Source organism: Mesoplodon densirostris, chromosome 2 (assembly GCF_025265405.1).
Source record: "Mesoplodon densirostris isolate mMesDen1 chromosome 2, mMesDen1 primary haplotype, whole genome shotgun sequence".
Lineage (NCBI taxonomy): Eukaryota > Metazoa > Chordata > Mammalia > Artiodactyla > Ziphiidae > Mesoplodon > Mesoplodon densirostris.
The window spans coordinates 150877404-150903814 of NC_082662.1; the positions used below are offsets into that span (position 1 = coordinate 150877404).

The window sequence follows — 26411 nt, forward strand, 5'->3', positions numbered from 1 at the left end:
GTGAGAGGCCCGCGTACCGCAAAAAAAAAAAAAAAAAAGACTGCACAGTGCTAGTCAGAGTGGTGCAGGGGAAGGTGGCTTTCTGAAGCACACTAATTCCACTCCAGAACGCAGAAGTACGTTAAGTATGAGAAGCTGCCATCATCCTTCCTCCCTCCCTCCCTTCCTTCCTCCTTCCCTCTTTCTCCCTCCCTTCCTTCTGCCAACAAATACTCACTGAGCACCTTTTTTATTTTGAGCACTTGCTAGGTTCTGGGAATCCAATGGTGTACAAAACAGATATGACCCCCACCTTCTCAGAGTTTACAAACTAGTAATAATAAAGAAAAAAATTACAAATTGAGATGTGTGTGTAAAAGATGCACCCAAACATTTTAATAGAAGGGCTTGATTTAGGTTGGTTCAAGGGAAAGATTCTCTGAAGCAGTAACATGGCAAATGAGCCTTGAAGAACGTGTGATCTAAAGCAAGAGTTGGCAAGCTATGGTCTATAGGACAGATTTGGCTGCCACCTGTTTTTGTGTAAAACACAGCCACACTGTTCACCTAGGTATCCTATGGCTGCTTTCTCAATACTGTGGTAGCATTGAGTAGTTGTGACTGAGACGATATGGCCTTCAAAGCCTAAAACATTTACTATTTTGCCTTTTACAGAAAAAGCTTGCTGACCCCTGGTCTAGAAAATACTTGAAAATAAGAGCTATGATATTTAGTTTGACCCATGCATTTTCAGACAATGTGGGCCATAGACTTTGCATGACTGAAATGTTTGTGGGCACAATTTTGGTTTTTTTTGGACGTGATGGCGTATGTCTCTTCATGAAGTAGGCTTTAAGCAAAAAAGCTTTCTCTGAAACTTGACATTGCATAATTCAAGTGGATTTTCTATTTGTGGAGAGTGTTATGACATAGTGATTGTGAGCTTTACATGGAATCAGATTATTTTGAATTCAAATACTGGCTTTACCACTTAGGAGCTTCACTTATGTGCTGTGTTATTTACCCTTATTACTCTTTGCTTTTCTCATCAGTAAGAGAGAAGTACTTATAGTTCTGACCTCATGTAATTACTGTGAAAATTCCATGAGATAATAATGCAAAAGAGTACTTAGTACAATGACTAACATAAAGTAAATGCTGAATACATATCATACATTATAATTATTTTTAAGATACAAAAACATTTTCATAAAATGACACATCAGTGTTTGTAATGTCATCCCATAAACAGTATTCAGTTTTTCTTTTATTTTCTATTCTAATAAACACATTTTTTTCATGATGTCTGAGGATAAATAAAAGAGGTGACATCTAAGTCACAATTTTGCAATGATTGGAATTGATGTTATAATATTTTGAAAATTTTAGCATGTTCACAAAGTTAAATTTTTTTTAAACTCTGGAAATTTGAGGGTTTTGCCTGCTATGTCTCCCACATCTCCCTCTCCCAGTGCTATATTTAGGGGGGGTGTGCTTCTTACTGAACTTCACTGCATATTCCCAACTGCCTGCAGCTTTGCGTATCTGTGAATGTCCATCGAGGCATGTCTTCCTTCTTACTGCTTCCTCAGTCTACAACTCCAGCCTGTATTAACCCTGTAGCTTTAAGTCCAACCCCACCCAACACAACAGTTCTTGGGTTTATTTTCAGCTATTCAAGAGAGGGCCAATTCTTTTTTTTTTTTTTGCCGTATGCGGGCCTCTCACTGCTGTGGCCTCTCCCGTTGCGGAGCACAGGCTCCGGACGCGCAGGCTCAGCGGCCATGGCTCACGGGCCCAGCCGCTCTGCGGCATGTGGGATCTTCCCGGACCGGGGCACGAACCCGTGTCCCCTGCATCGGCAGGCGGACTCTCAACCACTGCGCCACCAGGGAAGGAGGGCCAATTCTTGTAACCTTTTCTTATTGTCTCTCTCTCTCTCTCTCTCTCTCTCTCTCTCTCTCTCTCTCTATTTGTTGTCTATAGTCCCTGTTCTGATCTGTCCACTCCTCCCACCGCCATCTCACCCTAGCCCATTCTGCCCTAAATCTCCAGCTTTGGTTCCAGTTTCCTGTGACTCTGATGTGCCGGACACATGGGTGCTGATTGATTATCATCTGAAAAACTGCGAGGTGATGGGGTGACAACAGTGAAAGCTGATTGTCTTGCACGCACTCTGCTCAGCGTCCCTTCTCCTGTTCCAGGCCTCAGTTCCCTGCTGAGCAATGGAGTTCTCACCATGCTGTTCATGAAACTGGCACCCAGCGCTTCCCTTAAAATGCCTATTTGGTGGCCAGAAGTCATCCAACAGAAATTCAGTGAACACTGCAGAGCACATCAGCAATGTACAGCAAGTGAGCCTGCTTGCACACCGTGGTGATGGTTTCACAGCAACATGAAAATAAGCATTGGCCTGATTACCTAGTCAAGAAAAATTTTTAAAAAGAGAACGGGTAAAACAGAAATCAGGTAGTGGGGTATAGTCTGCTTCTGCTTTCTGACCCTTATTGGTTTATTTCTGTAGGCTACATGGTTACCTGGGAAATACAAACATAGACTTGTGTTTTCAGAGGCATCAGATGATGATGCCAAAGCTGGAGAGAACCTTGAGATCATGTGCTCCACCGCCATCATTTGATAGATTAAGGACACAGGGAGGCTGGGTGCCTTACCCAGGATCACATGGAGGAGAAGCAGCATTGATAAACGTGGGTGGGAGGAGGACCAATTTGTAGGCAGCAGAGGGCTTTAGTGAACTACATGATTTTTTTGAGACAAATGTTGTTTCCTCCTTTTTGTTTTATTTTATTTAAAATTCTCTCATCTATCTATCCATCTATATATATATATATAAAAGACATATAAAGTTTATATAAATGCATAAATTGGATATCATAAACTCTAGGCTTTTTTGTTTGCTCTCTCCTTCCTATTCTCTTCATTTCTCTGTAAAAAATATTAAAAACCCTATATGTATCTTTCCATATTTTTCTCCATATTCATATATACATTATAGGGGCTTTTATAGTCACTGTTTATTTTTAATAAGACTGTATTAAAAGTATGTGATACATACTTTTCTGCATTTTTGTTTTTCTTACTCAATAGGGCCTCATGGAAATCTATCCAAGTCAGTTGACATAGTTATGATTCATTTGTTAGTGGCCATATAATATTTCATGGTTTGTGTCCTACATTATTCAACCATTCTCTTATTGACAGCCCTAACTTTGTTTCCTGCTTTACCACTATAATTCATGATGAAATAGATATCCTTGTGCATGTATCCTTATATTCTTTTTTCTCTGAGGCAGTGAAAAAGAAGTAGAATTACTAACTTTAAAGGTAAATGTATTTTTAATTTAGTAGATGTTGCCAGATTAATTTTCTGATGAATTGTAAAATTTCACATTTCTACAGTGTATGAGAGCACTCTTGTTTCTGCATTGCTGTCACTAATAGGCCTTTTTGCTCTTTTTTTCTGCTGTGACAAGCTGATGGGGGTGGGGGAGTGAATCTCCTTGATACTTAGAGTGCCCTTTCTTTGACTACCAGAGAGTCTAAGCATCTTATCCAGTATTTATTTGCCCCTCTTTTTCCTGCATAAGAAACCAATCAATCGTTGACTTCAGGGAGCTTTCTGCGCTCATTCTTAAATAGAAAATAACTGTCATTTGCCTGATAGTTGAGTAAAGCTTACATCATGAGAGAGGGGAAAAAGAGTGATAAGAGTATTTATTGGCCTTGTGAATTTCCTTTTATGTGAATTGTCCATCGATGTTTGACCATTTTCATTCATTCATTCATTCTTTTTTTTGTTCTCTACCCCCACTCCCTATTTTGGTTATTTTCTTGTAAGAGCTCTGTGAAAATTCAGATAATAACCTTTTTTTTTTTTTAACATCTTTATTGGAGTAGAATTGCTTTACAATGGTGTGTTAGTTTCTGCTTTATAACAAAGTGAATCAGTTAGACATATACATATGTCCCCATATCTCTTCCCTCTTGCATCTCCCTTCTTCCCACCCTCCCTATCCCACCCCTATAGGTGGTCACAAAGCACTGAGCTGATCTCCCTGTGCTATGCGGCTGCTTCCCACTAGCTATCTGCTTTACCTTTGGTAGTGTATATATGTCCATGCCACTCTCTCACTTTGTCACAGCTTACCCTTCCCCCTCCCCGTATCCTCAAGTCCATTCTCTACATCTGCATCTTTATTCCTGTCCTGCCTCTAGGTTCTTCATGACCATTTGTTTTCTTTTTTTTTTTAGATTCCATATATATGTGTTAGCATACGGTATTTGTTTTTCTCTTTCTGACTTACTTCACTCTGTTTGGCAGACTCTAGGTCCCTCCACCTCACTACAAATAACTCAGTTTCGTTCCTTTTTATGGCTGAGTAATATTCCATTGTATATATGTGCCACATCTTCTTTATCCATTCATCTTCAGATAGTAACTCTTTTCTATCTCTTCATTAAAAACATTTTTCTCAAATTCATTTATCTGTTGTCATTAGCCAATCATATTGGGTTTTTTTGCCACCCATATTTCAAAAATGAGAATATTTCACATTTATTTAAAGATGTTTTTCTCTACAGAGGCATAGGGAAAGTTTTTGAGAAAATTTTACACTTTCTGTAATAGTAATCTTTCTTTTTTTTTTTTAATAGTAATCTTTCTTAAATGAACCAGGATTACAGACACCAAAAGGAACCTGTCAGTTTACAGTTACAAAATATGATTACAATAGGAGACACACATGTGTCTGGAATGGAACCCCTCCAGATAATCCAGAGAAAAATGAAAAAATCTAATTTATTAGCACTGATAATACAGTTAACATATTTTGTCACCCACACTCTCTCAAAGGAGTTACAGGTTTTAAAGAAGGAAAAGCTGTGAAATAAATGTAAACAAGATATTTTCAGATTAGATGTGATACATCAAGGACCTATATAGGGATTTGGGAGCAATTTAATCATATTGTCATTAACCTTTAATTATGAAATATTTTGCCATGCAAAGATGTCTCATTTTTATACAGTCAAATGTGTCTGTCTATCTTTTGCTTTATGGCTTTTGGATTTTCTGCCTTTGTTAAGATTTCCCCTACCCCTAGCTTATTATGTAGTTTCCCTTGATTTTTCTTGAAGTTTTTATATTGCTTTATTTTTAATATTTAAATCTCTAGTCTGCCTGAAAATCGCGTGTATATATGTATATTAGTGGGTAACCAGTTGTGCCAGGACCATTTATTAAATCTAACCTTCCCCATTGAATAACTGAATAAGTTACTATCTTTGCCATATACCATTGTATATATAATCTTTAGGTTATCTAAATATTCTCTTTTATTTTTCATTGATCTATTTATTCCCATGTTCATGCGATTTTGATTCTATTATGGTAGATTTTTGTTGTATGTTCTTATATCTGATAAGAGAAGTTTCCCCTTACAATTCATTCATGTTATATTTTTCTTGACTACTTTAGGCATATAGTCTTTTTTATGAATTCACACTCATTGTAGCTAAGTATCCCCTAATGCCTGCTGGAATTCCAATTGCAATCGCATTAATTTATAAAGTACTTTAGAAAGTATTAACTTATTACATGTCATATTCAGTGGAGGATTATAAAAACTCTTTAAAGACCAGCCTCACACTGATGGGGATACACTAGAGTGTTGTACAGCCAAACCTTGTTTGGTTGTGCTTTTGCTTTATTGCACTTTGCACATACTGCATTTTTTACACATAGAAGAAGGCTTGTGGCTATTCCTCATCAAGCAAGTCTGTTGGCACCATTTTTCCAACAGCATTTGCTCACTTCATGTCTCTGTGTCACATTTGGGCAAGTCTTGCAATATTTCAAGCTTTTTAATTATTATTATTGTTATGGTGATCTGTGATCAGTGATCTTTGTTGTTACTATTGCAAAAAGATTATGACTCACTGAAGGCTCAGATGATGGTTAGGATTTCTTAGTAATAAGATATTTTTTAATCAAGGTATATACATTGTTTTTTAGACATAATGTTACCGCACACTTAATAGACTACAGTATAGTGTAAACATAACTTTTATATGCACCAGGAAACCAAAAAATTCATGTGACTCCCTTTATTGGGCTATTTGCTTTACTGTAGCGGTCTGGAACCGAACCGCAGTATCTCTAAGGTATGCCTGTAATGTGCGCTTTTCCTGCCAAGTAAGCTCAAGGCTGCAGTTAGGACACTGAGTGAAGGAGAGGAAGGAAAGCTACTAGCAGCTGTAGAGAAGCCACAAGTGCCAGTCTCTGTCCTCAGTCCTTTGCACGGTGCCTCATACAACACAACAGCATCTTGGTCACAGTTAGGAAGCCCCTAGGCCTCTTGGACTCCAGAGCTCACTGCCTTGTACTCTTTTGGAAGCCTTTATAACCACATAATTTTATATCTGCACTTAATATAAATTAAAAAACCCTTTCTGCAGGCAGGTTTGAAGATTTCGTAGCTCAGATATTTGAAAACAGGAAATGCTGTTTGGTGAGGACAGTTCGTATGTGCTCTGTGTGGTTTGCCTCTTTGCTTTGGATCATGCTCCTCCGTTTGCCTTGAACACCCGCCACCTGCCGCAATTCAACCTATCCTTGTCCACTTAGCTCCCTGTTCCAGGAAAACGTTCCCATCCCAAACCAGAGAGACTCCTTTCCCTTCTTAACTCCCATGGCCCTTTGCTTTCTCTGATAGCATTTATTACACCCTTTATTGTCTTATGGATAATTAGCCATTCTTTGTACCACTTTTACCAAACTGAACATCTGCCCTGTGGTTGTTTGGGGTGCTGGGGATACAATGGTGAAGAGATGTTGGATTTATCGTTATTTCCTACACTAAACTTCATGCCTATGAACCAAATCTTTTCCCCTTCTATTCAGAGAATTCTTCACGGTGACTCATACATAGAAAATGTTCAACCAGTGTTTGGTGAGTGAATGAATATATGATAGGGATTAGGCCATAGGTGCAATGATTCTGGCTGAAATATGATTTTTCTCAGTTCTACATCAATCAGTTATCACTTTTTCCCTACTTTTAAATTTTTTAGAATACACTGTATTTGTTGCTTTTCCCCCAAATGTCTTCGGTCAAATTTTTCCTAGTTTGCCAGAGTTATTTTTCATTAAAAAAAAATAAATAAATAATTTAAGATTTCCCCCTACTATATTTTAGGCACCATAATAAGCATTGGGGATAAAATGGGGATCAAAAATAAACCCACATCAATAAAATTGCTGTTTAAAAAATGGAAGTTGGGTCTGTTTTCTCCAGATAGCATGTAGGCACAATATTTTTTAATCTAAAATTATGAGGTCTAACTTAAAATACAGGTAAAGGTGTTAGGAGCCTAAAATAGATTTAATATTTGATACCTATATTTAAATTGAGAAGTGAGTGAACATTAACTCTGAATATTCTAGATTTGTGGACTTAGTGTTCATAATTAGAAAAATATGGGAATAAAACAGAAATAATCAGTACTCCCAATCCTTGCTACTGAAGAGCAACAAACTTTTTAAAGAATGAGTACTTCCAGTATAACCCAGTTTTCTTCTCTATTGTAATAAAATAAACATTTATTTTAAATTTAGACATTTAATTGTGTCTTGCCCGATATACTTACCAATCAGCTAGAAACGTGTGTCTGTATGAATACTTATACATTAACTTAGTTAGAAACTGTGTGAATTTACATTGATCAGGTCTATATTTATTGAGCATATACTGCGTGCCAGGGACTATTCTAGGAACTCAGGGTACAGCAATGAGCAAAACAAAGATCCCTGTTCTTGTGCACTTATATTCTAGTTAGGGACCGATGGGGGAGAGAGCAAATAAACCATAAATATAGTAAATGAGCAAATTATGAAATATGATAAAAGGTTATAAGTGCTATGGAAAAATAGTAGGAGAGATTAAGGGGGTTTAAGGGTGCTGGAAGTGAAAGGGTCAGGGCAGGCTGCAGTATAAAATAAGGTTATATTAAATAAGGTTATATTAATATTAAGTTAAATAGGGAGAACTACGCCCAGCCTAAAACTTAAGAAATGTGGAGTTGTAGAGTGCTATCAGAGGAGATTCAAAAATGTAAGTATGGGGTTGAAAAATAAAAACTTCAAGGAATCTTAGAGATACTTGTATTACTCAGCTTGAAAGAAAAGGTCTGGGAAGACACAATAATGATTTTCCAATGGTGTTTCTAACTCCATTGAAGATGCTACTTGCAGAAATGTTCTCAATTGTAACATGAGAAATGTAGGTCCCCCACAAGGGAGAACTGCCTGAGAACGAGAACTCTTGTGTTCTAAAATGTGATGTATGGAAAGACTGAGAGAATGTCTTCTGAATGACTTAAACTTGATTAATTTTGATTTGTAAACCCACACATGGAATGTACTACTTAATAAGTATTAGCTTTCACTATTATGAATAATGATCATAGGTCTGGAATAATTTATGTAGTATTTCAGTTATTGAATAAATAAATGCTACCCTACTAGTAGAGAAATGAACTAGACATTAAAAGTCCATTCTAGTTCTATGATTCCATCATGTCTTCCTTAGTGGTAAAAATACCATTAAGAGCTGTGAATACTCAAGAGGTATTTGCTTATAACTAACACATCAAGGTAAGAGATGTGCATGCATGTTCTCTCTCTCTCTCTTTCTCTCATGCATTCAGAAGCTTTCATAATTCCAACACAGGAATTGAGGTTTTCTTTTTATTTCCTCTTTCTCTGTTTTACCATAAGAGAATTAGATCATCAGGCCAATTCTTTCAAATAGTTCCATGGAATGAGTTGATTACATCATGTAATTCAAGTCTATAGCAACTACTGAGATTGTCTACAATAGGAACAGGAGGCACCTAAATCCATCAAGCATTTTAGCTGTTTTTTTTCTTTTTGGTGGAACATAAGAGAGGGGTGAACAATTTGCTGCTACAAATATAGCAGATTGTTGTAAGGCTGTATCCTGTTTGGAAATGATCTCATCTAATATGTCTTGGTGGTTAGCCACACTATGCAGAACTATTATGATACGGCATTGTTGTTAGAGAGCCCTCAAAGTTAAAGCCATAAGGATTCCTCACTGTCCATGGGGCAGGACTTATGAGTGAGATATAATTGTCAAGGATCTTAAACTCTAACCTTAATCCATATAAGGACTTGTTGCAAGTCATCTTATTTCTTATTTTTGTGCATTATTGTGCTCCTAGGATTATTCTAGTAGATGAACTGTGCTATGTGTGCAATGATGAATTAAAGATAAAGTCAGGTTTCTTCCTTCTTTATTGATTTAGAGTAGGAATACATCTGAATACATCTCCTTTGCAATCATGCTGCTTGAATACAGTTCAGGCGTGCAGTGACGTGCCCTCTTTTATTGCCTCCTTCCTCTGCCCCCACTCAGATAAACAATCGAACTTAAACCATGAACATTCAGAGCTGTGCAGTCTAACACGGTGGCCACTAGCCACATGCGGCTACTGATCACTCGAAACGTGGATAGTCCGAAATGAAATGTGCTGAAAGTGTAAAACACTCACCAGATTTCGAAAACTTAGTAAAAAAAAAAAAGAAAAAGAAAGAATGTAAACTATCTCATTAATAATTTTTATATTGCTTACATATTTTGGATATATTGGTTTAAATAAAATATATAATTAATCTTAACTTTCTTTTCACTTTTATGATGTGGCTACTATAAAATTTAAAATCGCGTATGTGGCTTTCATTATATTTCTACCGGGCAGCGCTGGTCTAGAGTCTCTTTGCCCTCCCACTTTCCCTTCTGTTACCCTGGGGGAAACCTTTAGAGCCAGTATTGATTACTTCACGCAGCCCAGGGAAAGATTTGTTCCTGGGTGTGTGCATACATGTGACTGCACATGTAGGGGTGGTGGAGCTGGGGAAGGAGCAAAAGAAGGAAAAGGAAGGGAGTAGTTTCAACCAGCATCGGTCTGAGATGCCATCACTTAAAGTAAGGAAGGAGGACGACCCGAGCACAAATTGGTTCCCCATCAGGCAACTTTGTTCTATGTTTTAATAGAGGGTGAATCACTGGGACATCAGACTCTTCTGAATTAAAATGTAGACACAAAATACAGAAGCAGGGCTTCCCTGGTGGCGCAGTGGTTGAGAGTCCTTCTGCCGGTGCAGGGGACACGGGTTCGTGTCCCAGTCCGGGAAGATCCCACATGCCGCGGAGCAGCTGGGCCCGTGAGCCATGGCCGCTGAGCCTGCGCATCCGGAGCCTGTGCTCCGCAACGGGAGAGGCCACAACAGTGAGAGGCCCGCATACCGCAAAAATAAAATAAAATAAAATAAAATTACAGAAGCAAACAAAGTTTTAAGAATTATCATTGTCATCGCTTTCCTTAGTCAACAAAGATAATCAAGAACTGACCTATATCCCACCTGATAGTTCTGATTTGGATAAAGGATATAATATGTTCTATTCTGCAGCATTTGAGACTCTCTCATCTCTTTGGAAGAGATGAGAGCATAGGTCATTTTTATCTCTTTGAGACTTTGAAAAAAATTAAGAAAAATGAAGTGAGATAATATATGCTGAAGAAAAGAAGGCTGCCACAGAAGATATAGTCCACATATCCACTGAGTACCAAAAAAGGGAAAATGAGGTTTAACTAGGGTTGCATCTGAGGATTTATGTCCAGACAATGATGATTGCCTCTGAAGTGAGTGGGAGTTCCCTTCCACGGGTAGAGTTCTAGTTGCATGAGATGATGTCCTTATGAACCTGCCTAAAGTGGCTCCTTATCCACATACCTCTGATAAATCTTCATCATAGTACTATTTTTATACATCACTTTGAGTAAGTAGAAGGGTTCATTTGTGTTAAATAGGTGAGCAGTTGACAGAGGGGACATTTCTTAACCTGATAATGAGGGAAAGCCCTCATTAAGACCCTAAGCATTCAAGAGCCACGGTCTTCTACTGTATCTCTTCCTTCTCTGTAATTTGTTTTCTCAAAATCTGGTCTGTAAACCACCTGCAGCAGAATCACTTGGAGAGCTTGTTAGAAATGCACATTCTTGGGCCCTAGTTCAGACCTGCTGAATCAGAGACTCTGGGGTGGGGCCCAACAGTCTGCTTCAGCAAGTCCTGCAGGGGATTGTGATGCTCACCAAAGTCTGAGAAGCATTGGGATGAGGACATCCATTTCCTTCAGAAATTCTTTACAACGGTAGGGAAAAGACTCATTAAGAGAATGTGATTCATTTGCAGTGCTTGGGTTTTGTTTGTAATCAAGAAATCTCAGTTTAGAAGGAAATTTATAAGGAGATTTAATCCAGCCCTCTCTCTAGTATTTGAATCCCTCCCTTCCTCCCTTTCTCCCTTCCTCTCTTTCTTTCCTCCTTCCTTCCCTCATTTCTTTTTCCTCTTTCTCTTTCTATCTTATGTGCCAGACACTAGACCAGGGATTGAGGATGCAGTGATGAATGCAAACAACAGTCTCCTGTCTTCCTAGAGCTTACAGTCTAGGGAAAAGGCATATTAAAATGATTATACTAACAACTATGAAATTATAATTGTTCTAAGTGCTATGGTGAGGAGGTACACAATGTCATGATAGTATATAATAGAGAGATTTAAGCAAGTCCGTACACCTTCTACAAGGTAACTCAGCCCTGATGGAGCACTTCCTCTTGGAGGGGAACTTTTGACAACTTATTGGAGCCTATTTCACTCTAAGATAAATCTAATTGTTAGAAATTTTGAGTCAAAATATTGAGTCAAAATCTGCCACACTCTACTTTGGACCATTCTATCCTGACTCTAGTATCTGGAATCTACAAGGAACAAATCCAGTCCTCTTTTACATTGCAGATCTTCACACAGATAAAGAATTCTTCCCTCTAGGTTTTTTCTTTCCAAGGCCGTGAGATTCCTCATTTACTTGGTCTTCTTCAGAATACTCCACCTTTTTTTCTTTATTTTTAAATTTTTTGTAAAATATTCTGTTGCTCAGCATGAGCTGGAAGTATATAATGATAAGCTCAGAGTAGTGTATCTCAGAATCTATCTATAACCATCCTTGTCTTTGGTATATTCCACATTCCTGTGGTCCAACCTCCCCTGCTTTATGTACAACTGTATCATACCACTGACTTGTACTGAGCTCACAGTTAAGTGAAACCCTGGTTACCTATCTATCTCTATCTGTCTGTTTGTCTATATATTACCTTTTCTAAGTAATTGAAAATGTTTTCCTCTAAGATGTCAGTAGCATCAGCCCTTTAACCAGCACCCATCATTTAGGCTGTTTACCTACTTCATTATGTTTGTTTGCATTATCAACTAATCTAAATTTCTTCAGTGTGTCAGTCAAAATTATGCAAAACTCTAATATTTGTCTTGCTAAAATCTAGATACATGATGTCTCCAAAGTCAATGGTAGCTATTCTACCAATGTAATTTATTTAAAGGAAATGAGGTTAGTCTTCACTTGTTTTAGTAATCCCCACTTCATTTTCTGTATTAATAAACAGGCTTTTAATATTTATTGACAAGTCAAAAATTCATGAGATGTACCACTTTTAGCTAGATGAGGCATACAGTTTTTCTGCATGGTTAAAACATTCTATCAAAACAATAGAAACACCTTTTTTCCATTTATTTAAGAAGGCTTTTATATCCTCAGAGTGAGTTCTCATATCTTTGTATTTTCAACTAGAGTAACACCATTATAATTCATTCTGGGGTCCCTGGATCTTCAGGAAGTGTACATTCTTTCTTGGCTTATTCCTCTTCTCTTCCTGGTAGATCTGTGCTCACTAACACAGACATGATTTGGCCAGTAGATGAATATTTTCATCTGGCAGTTTACAGAATACTATTCAGGGACTTCTAAGTAAACCTGGGGCTAGTTCTCATAAGAGTTATTATTTACAATTTGGTAATAAATATTTGCTTAAGTTGGTCATGAATAAATAAGTTTTTTAATAAAAATAAAAACTTTTATTACCATTTCATTAGAACAGACATCATTCATTTTTAATTCCAATGAGAGGGTTTTCTTTAATGCATATCACATTCTGTCTTGCCCTCAATCTGCTCACTAATTAAATGAGTGGTTTGGACTAAATGATCCCTGTGATATAGTCAAATTCCAGAATTACATGATTCTAAACTTTGAGAAAGAAATAAAATTTAAAATAACTTTATAAAATGGATGGCTAATGGGAAGCTGCTGCATAGAACAGGGAGATAAGCTCGATGCTTTGTAACAACCTAGAAGGGTGGGATTGGGAGGGTGGGAGGGAGACACAAGAGGGAGGGGATATGGGGATATATGTATACATACAGCTGATTCACTTTGTTATACAGCAGAAACTAACAACATTGTAAAGCAGTTATATTCCAATAAAGATATAAAAAAAATAAATAAAATAATTTAAAAGTTAAACCACAACACACACCCCACCCCTGTGCATGTAAAACTGATGAAATCTGAATAAGGTGGCTAGATTGAATCAGTGTCAATTTCCTGCTTGTGATATTGTACTATAGCTTTTGCAAGATATTTCCATTAGGGAAAACTGGGTGAGGATATATTGGATATCTCTGTATTATTTCTTTTAAAAATGTGAATCTATGATTATCTCAAAATAAAAAGTTAAAAAAATAAAACCATAGGGGCTTCCCTGGTGGCGCAGTGGTTGAGAGTCCGCCTGCTGATGCGGGGGACGCGGGTTCGTGCCCCGTTCCGGGAGGATCCCGCGTGGCGCGGAGCGGCTGGGCCCGTGAGCCATGGCCGCTGGGCCTGCGCGTCCGGAGCCTGTGCTCCGCAACGGGAGAGGCCACAACAGTGGGAGGCCCGCGTACAGCAAAAAATAAATAAAAAATAAAACCATAGAGTGTTATAACAGGACATTAGAAGCAAATAGGCCTTGCTTGTCCATATACTAGCTTAAACAGATTAGTTAACCTTTCTGAAACTCAGTTTCTTTGTCAGCCTTAAAGTGGGAATATGAATTCCTACCTAATGGGATTATTGGAAGGATTATATGAGATAGTCTGTGTAAACATCTCTTATGGTTCATACTCCATGATAGTATTCAGTAAATGTTGGTTACTTTCCCCAGTGCTGCTTCTCTGCTCTGGAAGAGAAACTAGGACAAACAGCCTTGCCGCAGGTCTCCTAAAAAAAGACAACATATGACCTGAAGCTGAAGACAGTTTGGAAGCATACATTAGTGAGATGAACCCCATAGCAGTGTAGTGAGTAATGCTGTTACATAACTTTCACAAATCACCAGGAAGATCAGCTAATATGGCTTGGCACCATTTACCAATAAAATAAAATAACAAGGCAGCTTCCAAACCCAGCCCAAGTCAGGGAGTCCCGACACAGCAGCCAGAGTCAAAATCCAGAATGACTACATAGGCCTTGGAGCTTTGGCGTTTCAGTTGACTCAGACATGCAGTAAATCCATATAAGTGGAAAAAAACCAAAAACGATTTCTCTCTGGCTGGCCCCCTGAATAATTGTCCCCAAGGGGCCTAGAGAAGCTTTCTTTCCCTTGCAAAAGTCCTTAATCATGTCTCCCAAATATGAGTTTTCCATGCAGCTGCACAGATTAGAACTAGGGAGGGAATAAGGAAAATAGACATAGTCTATTTTCTATTTTCAATAATAGTCTTGGTCCCGAGGATGTGATTGTTGAGTGAATGGCCAAGATATGTCTCCCACATGTCTCCTAAAATGTTTAGAGTTTCCCAGGGCTCTGTCCTCACCTTTGATCTGATGAATGTTTTTGTCAGTGAGTTGGATAGAAACACAGAAGGTTAAGCCCACCAAATTTTCGAATGATACCAAGGTAAAAGGGAGTCTGGGGACAGAATTACAATTTTTAAATGATTTTGGCAGGCTCTAGGGCACTGAACTGATCACGGTAAGTTGTAACTTAATAGGGGTAATGTTAAAGCCTGCACTTCAAAATCAAAAGCAGAAGTATGGGTTAGAAAAGGCTTAGATTGACAAGGGTTTTTTTATGAAAAAGTTGTCAGGATTTTATTGGACTACAGGAAATGTATGAGCCAACAGTATGCTATGGTTGATTAAAAAAGAGGTTAAGGGGCCTCCCTGGTGGCGCAAGTGGTTGAGAGTCCGCCTGCCGATGCAGGGGATACGGGTTCGTGCCCCGGTCTGGGAGGATCCCATATGCCGCGGAGCGGCTGGGCCCGTGAGCCATGGCCGCTGAGCCTGCGCGTCCGGAGCCTGCGCGTCTGGAGCCTGTGCTCCGCAACGGGGGAGGCCACAACAGTGAGAGGCCCGCATACCGCAAAAAAAAAAAAAAAAAAAAAAAGAGGTTAGGGACCAGAAAAAGGAAAGTGATCTTTCTACTTTACCTAATTTGCACTAGTTAGACAATACTCTTTGTGTTGTATTCAGTCTAGGTCCAAATTTAAGAAAGATATTGACAGATTCAAATTGGTCACTAAGGGAAGGAAGAAAAAAGGAGGGCCAAGTTTTTAAAAATCCCCAAACTATATTGTTTAAAGAATGATTGCAGGAAAATAAGGATACTCAGCTATGTTTTAGTTACCATATGGAAGAAGAGTAAACTTGTCTATTTTGCTCTGAAAGGCAGAAGCAGGATTAATGAGAGTTCATGGAAACAGATTTTGGCTCAACAGAAGGAAAAATTTTCAAATAATTACAACAGTTCAGTGACAAAAAAGACTATTTCATCAAATTGTGAGCCTCCTGTCACTGGAAATATTCAAGCTAAGCCTGGATGAGTGTCTCAGGGATTCTGAAGGCTCCCAGCATTGAAAAGAGCTTGGGGTGGGTGACCTTTGAGATCAGTTCTAACTCTCATAGTCTATGATTTAAGTAAGCATGAATGCCAAGGCTGCTTATGACGTGCCAGAGCCACTTTTTCAACTCTTGGCTCTGATTCTGACCAGCTGTGTGACCTTCAGCTAAGAAATTAACCATTTCTTCTTCCAGTTTCCTCATCCGTAAATTGAAGGAGCTGCATTTAATGATGCCTAAGTTCTCCCCAGCACGTCTGTCTCCTTGAGCATCCTCATGACTACAGCATGTTGGAAAAGTAGAGTTTGAGCTGATGCCTGCCATTTTTCTAAGTCAGCTTGCAGGAGAGGGCCGAAAGATCAAAAACCATTGTTGATTCTGGGGGCCATGGAACTAACTCTCAAGTTCCTGTTGGCAGGAGCATGGGTGATTATGATCCCAGAATTTGTTCCCATGGGATCTGTGGCAGGAAGTAGATTAAATAACTGAAAATCTGGTTTCTTTCAAACACCTGTACATTCTGGCTGAGTTCAGCAATGCCTTTGCAAACAACTTAGAAGAAGTGAAGATCATATGAGCATTGCAATGTAGCTCTGTCCTTTACAAAGCAAACCTTTGTCTTTATTTCCTTAATGATCTGGCAGTTTCTATTGGACTTTGTTTATAATCATGAGAACCAATATCCATAAAGCAACTTATTATGTGACAGGTAGTGTTCTAAAAGTTTTCTATAAATTACTTTAATCCTTTTATAATCTAAAAATCTAATGATGAAATCAGTGATTAGGTCCTTTTTACCATAAGGAAAAAGAGTAGTTAAAATCCGGTGTAAGTCTGGCTTAATGGTAGAGTCCAGAATGGAGATTCATGCCCTTATTCTTTTAAACTTCATTACTACTGTTCAATGACTATAATTTCCTTTATGGTTCATTTGATTGCTAATACTTTTCTTCTCCGCCTATATTAAGATGCCTCATCCTGCACCACTGCTGCATTCTAGCTCTTCCACTTCTTCCTTGACTTCTCTCTGGCTCCCACATCATTGCCTCCAAATCTCATTTCTTCAGTTGTTTTCTCTAAAGGTCTTTGAAAAAGCAACCATCAGAGGGAGTGTCATAGTTTTCTTTACATATATATGTATATAGATATAGATGGTATGGCCATGATTTCAGATACCTCCTCTGGTTACTGAGGTCAGCTAGGGGAGAAAGAAGTAAATTGATGCTTCTTGTAAGGACTTGAAGAACTTAAACCTCATTCCCAGGCTCGTGGGTCTGGCAATACTCACTCCATCTAAGTACCACATTTTCTTCCATCTCTTTGTTTCCTTAGACTGGAAATGAAAACAGCTGTTAAAAATAAGAGCACATGAGTCAGTTTTGAATCTCAATGTAGTAATTACAGTTTCCATCTCAATTGGTATAGTTCCTCCCAGTGTACTGAGCCCCATATCACAGCCCCCTTGTTGTCAATTTTATACCAAGACCTTAACTTGTGTTTTCCAGACCTCTAAGATTAAACACTAAATCAATTGCCAAACCTAAATAAATAAATAAATAAATGACAAGGAAGAAAACACTTCAATTTGAAAACCTGATTCTTGGGACATGCCCTTTTTCTGATTTAGATTTTAACTAAATCTTTATGTTGATATTAGAAATGTCAGTTACTGTTCCACATTTTTGAAGGTGGAGCTTCTGGGCTTCATGGTATCTTCACTGTGAAGAATTTTGCTTGTACTCTTATAGAGGCTATTCCTTGAGTTGTATTTTCTCTTTTCCACGCTCCTGAGGTTTATGACCTAGAAAGCCAATCTCAAAAGAGTCATCTACAATCCATTAATTGATTGTCCCCTTTTAGAGCAGATTGATGCTCTTTTAGTTCTGCTCAGTCCCCGAATCAACCATTGAGTCCTTGACTGAGCAATCCTACTGGCTTAAAGCTCTGAACGTCCCCCCCACCAGTGAATCAGCTGCCTTCAACTGACCTATCTAATATTGTTCTATTAATACAGATCATATGCTATTAGCAAGAGAACTTTGTGTCCTATTAGGGGAGAAGCAGGAGGCAGGAGACTTGACCCTTTCAGTCACTTCACTTTGCCTACTTTATTTCCATTTTCTAAGATTTGATTTCTTTATTGTTAGATTAGATTATTTCTAAAATTCACTTTCCTGCTAATATTTCTATAATTCGGTTATCACTGTATCCTCCATGAGCTAGTTTTTTTTTAAGATTTTTTTAAAAATTTTATTTATTTATTTTTGCTGTGTTGGGTCTTCGTTTCTGTGCCAGGGCTTTCTCTAGTTGTGGCAAGTGGGGGTCACTCTTCATCGCGGTGCGCGGGCCTCTCACTATCGCGGCCTCTCTTGTTGCGGAGCACAGGCTCCAGATGTGCAGGCTCAGTAGTTGTGGCTCATGGGCCTAGTTGCTCCGCAGCATGTGGGATCTTCCCAAACCAGGGCTTGAACCCGTGTCCCCTGCATTGGCAGGCAGATTCTCAACCACTGCGCCACCAGGGAAGCCCGCATGAGCTAGTTTTATGTGATGAAAATTCTCTTGGTCAGTTTGGGCTGCTCTAACAAAAATACCATAGTCTTGGAAGTCCAAGATCAAGGCAGTGGCAGATCCAGTGTCTGGAAAGAGACAGAGAAAGAGAAGAGAGAGAGAGCAAGAGAGCGAGCCTTGTCTTATAAGGGCTTAAGTCCAACATGAGGGCTCTACCTTCATGACCTAATTGCCTCCCAAAGCCTCCATCTCCAAATATCATTGCATTGGGGATTAGGGTTTCAACATATGAATTTTAGGAGACACAAGCATTCAGTCTGTTGCAGAAATGAAGGTATTTACATGCACGGTATGATTTGTGGAATTCTAGGAAGGCCATTTAGCATGCTTAAAAATCCTATACCATTAGGTATCTATTCCTTTGTGGTAGGATATTACCTCTCAGATATAACACCTTTTAAAATCCAATATGTTTGGAAAGGCAAATCAAAAAACTAGTATGTGGGGTAGTATAGTGTAGTGCTTAGAAGCAGGCTCTTGTGTCAAACTATCTGAGTTCATACCCTTGTTGGTATATGACCTTTGGCAATTAATTCACCTTTCTGTGCTTTCTGTGCTATAGTCTCCTCATCTACAAGCTGGAGATGATAATAATACTCACCTCAGAGGTTTTTGTGAGGTTTCAATGAAATATGTAACATGCTTAGAAGAACAGTATCTTGCTATATGTGTTAGCAATTATTATCCTTCATTTGTATAAATCAGCCTATTATATTGATGTCCTTTTGACAGAAAGTTGATATCAGGTCACAGAGAAATTGGAGTTTTATTTGGGAAACTGGGAGGGGATACCTTGGGTACATGAGGCACTTAGAGGAATAATGTGCCTTACTGAGGTGTTATAGTTGGTGGCATAAAGCCACTAAGTGCCTGGGTGTCGAGGGAAATACAAGAGAGATAAAGGGGGATAGATTTGCTCTAGTCATAACCAGCATGTCTAGTAACTGATAGAATTAATCAGCTGGTATAGTGAGCAAGTCATGTGATATACACCTGCAGATGAATTTGGAATTCAGTACTTGCTTAACTTTTTTGTGTCTCATAATTCTATCCCTTGTAATATTCAGGTAATGCTAGGTCTCTGAACCATGGAAAAATATAAAATAAAGTGGTTTTGTTTGCTAAATGCCCTTGCCTCTTTCTTTTAGATTATATGAAGCAGACGACATTTGAAGTCCAAGCCTTTTTAGAAGCTGTGCAATTCTTCCGACAGGAGAAGGGACACTATGGCTCGTGGGAAATGATCACTGGGGATGAAGTCCAGGTAACAAGGGGCTCAGAATTTTGGATCCTATTTTCCATCTGAGTGGTAGGAGGTCAGGGTCATAATAAACAAGCAAATTAAAAAAGTTGCAAGCATGGAGGATGTGGTTCCAAAGGCCATTTCTCTCATTGTCTAGAAGTGTTTGGTCAGCCAACTATTGGACACCTCTAAAGACCTCCAGACCAGGTACTAAATAGGGCAGCCCAAAATACTGCAACTGCAATGGAAGAGCTACTTCCAGTTTCTTTCTGGAAAATGCATATTCTCTCAAATGACCTCGTGCTTCCAGACTAGAAGCAAATGTGAGCAGTGTGGCATAGTGCAAATTGTGTGGTGGGGCTTTAGGTCAGAAGACTTGGGTTAAAGCCTGCCAACCTTATTTAACTTAGTCTCAGGTTACTCCTCTGAAAAAAATAGGAATGACAATGTTTGTGTTGCAGGGTTGTGAGAATTAGATGAGATGTTGTTGGAAAAGTATTTGGCCAATAGCTGTCTTTATCTATGGAATGATTTATAAATGAAGTAATTAAAGGAAACAAATTTCGAAAGCATTAGATAGTTTTCTATATGTTTCATTTACCTTTTCTGGTACTCTATTCCCTGTGGTCCAGTATAATTTCCCAAGACCCTGATTAAATGTCAGTCATAGGCTAAGTGTCTTGGTTGGTTTGGTACCAGGCACTTTGTTACAAATCTACAAGGAGACTGTATTTCATGATATGACCTCATCCTCCATAAGGACACCAATCACATAGCTGATTCAGCCAGGAAGAGGAGGCTGAGTATGGGCATTATTTAATTAAAGGCATACAGGGTCCAAGAATGCTATTCTTTAATTTCCCCTCATATCCCAGAATAACAAGTGTGAAATTTGTTATTAGGGAACAATATTTGGAAGATGCCAGATGGTGTCTTGCCTTTGTATGGTCATTAAACATCTAAAGCCAAAAACATTTACTCATGGTAGTGGGCTGTTCTTTACTGTTTTACCATATGACTCAGAATCTTCTCCTCCTCCTCTCCCCCTTCTTTTTCTTCTTCTTCCTTTTTCTTTTTTTTTTTAACATCTTTATTGGAGTATAACTGCTCTACAATGGTGTGTTAGTTTCTGCTTTATAACAAAGTGAATCAGTTAGACATATACATATATCCCCATATTCCCTCCTTCTTGCATCTCCCTCCCACCCTCCCTATCCCACCCCTCTAGGTGGTCACAAAGCACCGAGCTGATCTCCCTGTGCTGTGCAGCTGCTTCCCACTAGCTATCTATTTTACGATGGTAGTGTATATATGTCCATGCCACTCTCTCACTTCGTCACAGCTTACCCTTCCCCCTCCCCGTGTCCTCAAGTCCATTCTCTAGTAGGTCTGTGTCTTTATTCCCATCTTACCCCTAGGTTCTTCATGACCTTTTTTTTCCCTTAGATTCCATACATATGTGTTAGCATATGGTATTTATCTTTCTCTTTCTGACTTACTTCACTCTGTATGACAGACTCTAGGTCCATCCACCTCACTACAAATAACTCAATTCCATTTCTTTTTATGGCTGAGTAATATTCCATTGTATATATGTGCCACATCTTCTTTATCCATTCACCTGTCGATGGACACTTAGGTTGCTTCCATGTCCTGGCTGTTGTAAATAGAGCTGCAATGAACATTGTGGTACGTGACTCTTTTTGAATTTTGGTTTCCTCAGGGTATATGCCCAGTAGTGGGATTGCTGGGTGGTATGGTAGTTCTATTTTTAGTTTTTTAAGGAACCTCCATACTGTTCTCCATAGTGGCTGTATCAGTTTACATTTCCCACCAGCAGTGCAAGAGGGTTCCCTTTTCTCCACACACTCTCCAGCATTTATTTGTAGATTTTTTGCTTATAGCCATTCTGATCGGTGTGAGGTAATACCTCATTGTTTTGATTTGCATTTCTCTAATGATTAGTGATGTTGAGCATCCTTTCAAGTGTATGTTGGCGATCTGTATATCTTCTTTGGAGAAATGTCTATTTAGGTCTTCTTCGCATTTTTGGATTGGGTTGTTTGTTTTTTTTTGATACTGAGCTGCAAGAGCTGCTTGTAAATTTTGGAGATTAATCCTTTGTCAGTTGTTTTGTGTGCAAATATTTTTTCCCATTCTGAGGGTTGTCTTTTGGTCTTGTTTATGGTTTCCTTTGCTGTGCAAAAGCTTTTAAGTTTCATTAGGTCCCATTTGTTTATTTTCTTTATTTTTATTTTTTTGGTGGATTCTAAACTCATTTATTTCCCATCCTGAGACTTACTCAAGAACTTTAATCAATTCTTGGTTTCTGATATTTGGAGGAAGCACATCCATTTATACATCTGAGAGGATTAAGGACTATCCATACTTATGCCAAAAAGAAAAATGAAGGCATAGGGGAGGCTGAACCATTTGCCATTGATTGGCCTGTTATATAAACATGAATATTTAATAGATATACCAGTATTAAAATGCCATTGTATGGTACTTTTTATGTTCAAATCCTAACTCTGTTCATTTTTGTTTCTTTGTTTGTTTGTTTGTTTTAAACCAAAACCTGGTGTTATAATGTTTCCTTTTAAGACACATTTTAATTAATTAATTAATTTTTTATTTTTGGCTGTGTTGGGTCTTCGTTCCTGTACGAGGGCTTTCTCTAGTTGCGGCAAGCGGGGGCCACTCTTCATCGCGGTGTGCAGGCCTCTCACTATCGCGGCCTCTCTTGTTGTGGAGCACAGGCTCCAGACGCGCAGGCTCAGTAGTTGTGGCCCACGGGCTTAGTTGCTCCACGGCATGTGGGATCTTCCCAGACCAGGGCTTGAACCCATGTCCCCCGCATTGGCAGGCAGATTCTCAACGACTGCGCCACCAGGGAAGCCCACTCTGTTCGTTTTATCAATCTCATGAGATATGTAGAGCAGTTATTATTTCCATTTTGTAAATGAGAAAACTGAGGGAAGAATAGAGCGATTAAGTGACTTGCCCAGTTGTATTCATTCAACAATTATTTATTGAGCTGCTATATTCCAGGCACTATGCTGGGTGCTAGGGAACCAGAGATGGACAAGGCAGCATGGTCCTTGCCTTGTGGAGCTGATTGTTTTGGTCACATGCTAAGTGGATAAATGGCAAAGGAAATGATGGCTTCCGACTTCTGGTCCAGTGAAAGATCAACATCAACCATGGGACTATACCAAGTTAAACGGTTATTTAGCTCCTTGAGTTTAGCTAGGGTACTTAATTTTTTCTTTCATTCAAAATCTCACATCAGCTCACATTCCTTCACGATTGCATTGAAAGCAGGTACTAAGTCCTTTCTGGGAGTTAAGTATTGAGTTTGTTTTCTTTTGTTGACTTTCTGCTCTTTACTTTGGGCTGATGGGTGTGAATTGCTGTAAGGTGTAAAAGCATGAAATGACTCATCCCTTGCCATCATGGTGAGGCAAGACATACCTAGAAGCATCCAGAGAACAAGGCAGCCTTAGAAGTGTGTGTGGGTACATATGTGGGTCTGTTCATATATGGACATCATAAAGCATTAGCACAAAGCAGTCACAGGAAGGTGCTAATTTTGCTGTATAAAAAAATACCTTACAGGGGAAAACAAAACAAAACAAAAACCAGAGACGAAATCAGTAAAATCTGGAGTTATCAAGTGACCCAACATGAAGTTTTGCTCCCCCAGGGATCTAAGTTTCTTTGGTGAAATCACAGACTCATAAGATGTGAGCGCTGGAAGGGCATTTCAGGATAATTTGTCCAATACCCTCCAGGCGAGAGAAAGAACATTCAGAGAAGTTGGCCCAAGTCACAAAGCCAGTCTGTGACAGATATGCATTCTGAGCCATGTCAGGTGATCCTTTAAGAAGCTGGTAAAAGGAAATAACTTCCAAGACTTTCCTGTGTGGGGCCTGGTGAGGGTAAGCTTCACTGTAACCGCTTGCACGTGGAGCTGAAGCAGTGTCTGTCCTACGACCCACAGGAAAAAGAGGTCAGCGCCCCAAAGAAGCTACCAAGTAGTTAAAGAAAAGGGCATAGCATAACTGAGTTTGAGAATATGACATCTTTTGTTTGAAGCACTGAATTTATTTGCATTTTTTTTCATGTCTGCTAAGAACTTAATCATAACATTGTCCTAACCCCTTCTATCCTAGGGGACTGTATTCAGAAGATTTTCAGCATTGTTACATTATTATCTTCATAGTAATGACTCACACAGCAAGTATGGCATGCCCTCGTGGTGATGGTTATTTTAGGCAAGTGTCTAGGCAAAGCAAATATCTTAGAATAACTTGCCTGACAGACTATTAAGGTGAAAATATTTGTATACCAGTAAAAGCATCAATATATTTTCTACTTAATAAAAAATGTATCAAATGAAGTCATGAGGGAAAGCATTTTGTAAAATGTAAGTACAAGCTATGTGGTATACTTATTATTTGCCTTTAAATTAACCAGATGGGCCAAGAGAACAGCTCAAAATTCCCACAGATCAGGGTGGTTTCAAGACCAGAAGACTATCCACATAAATTTTTTTTTTTTTTTTTTTTTTTTGCGGTACACGGGCCTCTCACTGTTGTGGCCTCTCCCGTTCTGGAGCACAGGCTCCAGACGCGCAGGCTCAGCGGCCATGGCTCACGGGCCCAGCCGCTCCGCGGCATGTGGGATCTTCCCGGAGCACGGCACGAACCCGTGTCCCCTGCATTGGCAGGAGGACTCTCAACCACTGCGCCACCAGGGAAGCCCTATCCACATTTTTTTAGGTCTTGTCCATAGGTTGGCTTTTGTCTAATGACCTTGAATGTGACCCTTTTAAATGGATTCTTTCACCCATGGTTGCTGAGTAACACAAAGGGCACAAGGCCAACAGCCTGATCACACCATGGGGCCAGCCTCAGGAAGGAGGGCAGTCTCTCTGGGCCTCACACCTTCCTCACAGCTGCAGCATCTGGAAGGTAACATGTGATGTGGCCTTCAGGGAGCGGGCCTGCGTTTCTTGGCTTCGATCAACCTAATGCCAGGTTTGGTTTCGTACATGTGTGGTGGAATTTTAAAATCTCCCAGTTAAATCCCAGCAATTAAATTTACACACACACCCTTTTTTAAAGCACGAGAGATATCTTTAGGTTCCTTATGGTAAAACTCAGTGGATTCTATTCTGAAGAGGGAAGGTTGGGGAAACTCCTTCATTAGTATGATTGGTTTTATTAGATTAGCTACTTTCTTTCCGATAGCCCCAGGGCTTTGGACCCTGCTCATGGAGGGCTAACCAAGGTAGGGAAGCTCAGAGCAGATCCTGGACAGGTGAGGATCCTCACAAGGTCAGGATGTGGTGGGGCTGACGTTTACAGGAAGAAGAGCTGTTGGGATGAGACAGAGTTGGCCTCTGCCTGCCCCAGAGCTATTCCCTCATCACCAACCCCCTCCCCCCGCTTTCAACCCTACTCCCATCCCCCTCCTTTTTTTTCCAGACATATTTCCTTTCCAATCCCTTAAGTTATAAAATAGAACCAAATTTCTTGGAACATTGTATGGGAAAGACTAAAAGAAAACTATAAGCCCACCCAAATGGAATGTTCTTTTTCTTTGGACAGTATAACATTTTCATCTTTCAAATCCCTTACACGCTCATGCTCAGATTCAAGCCAATCTCTGCAAAAGGATGAATTTGGACAATTATTATGATTCTTGAATTTAATACTTTTAAACTAAGACAATATTTCCCGTTGATTTGAAGTTCTGGCTTCAGTGTCCTTACTCTCTCAGCTCACTCTCCCCATGCCAACACTTGCATCACTCTTGGGCAAATGTGTTCCAAACAAGAATTTACTCCACTGGGCAAGATGAGGTTCATGAATTATTGATTATGTACTTGAACCTGATTTTTGGACTTGCTGATTTCTATGGAGTTTGCACATGTCAAGTTCTTCTTAAACTCCTCAAAAATGCTGCTTCACCTCAGCATTTTAGGAAAGACTTGGGACCAATATTTTTTTAAAAAACACCCTGAAAACTGTAGACAACCCCCGCCCATATTCTACTCATCCCACCAATGTCCAGTTGTTCCAAAGTATTTGTTATTCCCTTCTTTTTCTAAACGTTAAACAAGATGGAGGTGGGATTCAGGGTGCAGTAGGGACAAAGAGCATGAAGACACTTAGATCCCAAGAAAGCTCCAGGGGAAATGACGGTGTCAGGGGATACAGACAAGAACTCAAGCCACCCAAACCAAGCCTGACCCCCGTCACAATTTTGCTAAGGATACCCTTATCTATAATTGAAGTTCCCCCTCTTATCCTAAATGGGCTAGATTCTTCTAGTTTGACTAGTAGAAGTTTGAATTGAGGAATTTGTCCTTTCCAGTGGGAAAATGTCAACAGGTGTGACTGTTCCTTGCAGATATTTAAGAACGTTTACCATCTAGGGTTGTCTTCCTAGAGATTTGTGTGGCCTCAGACCCAGAGTTAAACTATTAACCTAACAGATTTCATGTAGCACAGGACAATCTTATGTAGCCAGGACGGGGGGTGGCCAGTTATGACACCTTCAGTTAGCCTGATGCTGAGATTTAGGCGTCACCAACTGAACCAGCTCTGAGGCTCTCTTCCTCTTAACAGATCCTGAGTAACCTGGTGATGGAGGAGCTCATGCCAACCCTTCAGACAGACATCCTGCCTAAAATGAAGGGGAAGAAGAATGACAGAAAGAGGGCCTGGCTCGGTGTAAGCGATGATTTTGCTCTGCAGCTGTGCTGCTCAAAGTGAACA

The 26411-nt window shown here is 39.4% G+C and overlaps 1 protein-coding gene across 1 annotated transcript in view; it reads left to right on the plus strand.

The window, feature by feature from the left end:
* The window catches only part of NIBAN1 (niban apoptosis regulator 1), a 161253-nt gene that overhangs the window by 110301 nt on the left and 24541 nt on the right, over positions 1–26411 (plus strand). Inside the window, exons 6-7 of the mRNA XM_060091144.1 lie at positions 19529–19644; positions 26262–26366. Of these exons, the coding sequence (XP_059947127.1) occupies positions 19529–19644; positions 26262–26366 (221 nt within the window). The remainder of the gene's footprint in view (positions 1–19528; positions 19645–26261; positions 26367–26411) is intronic.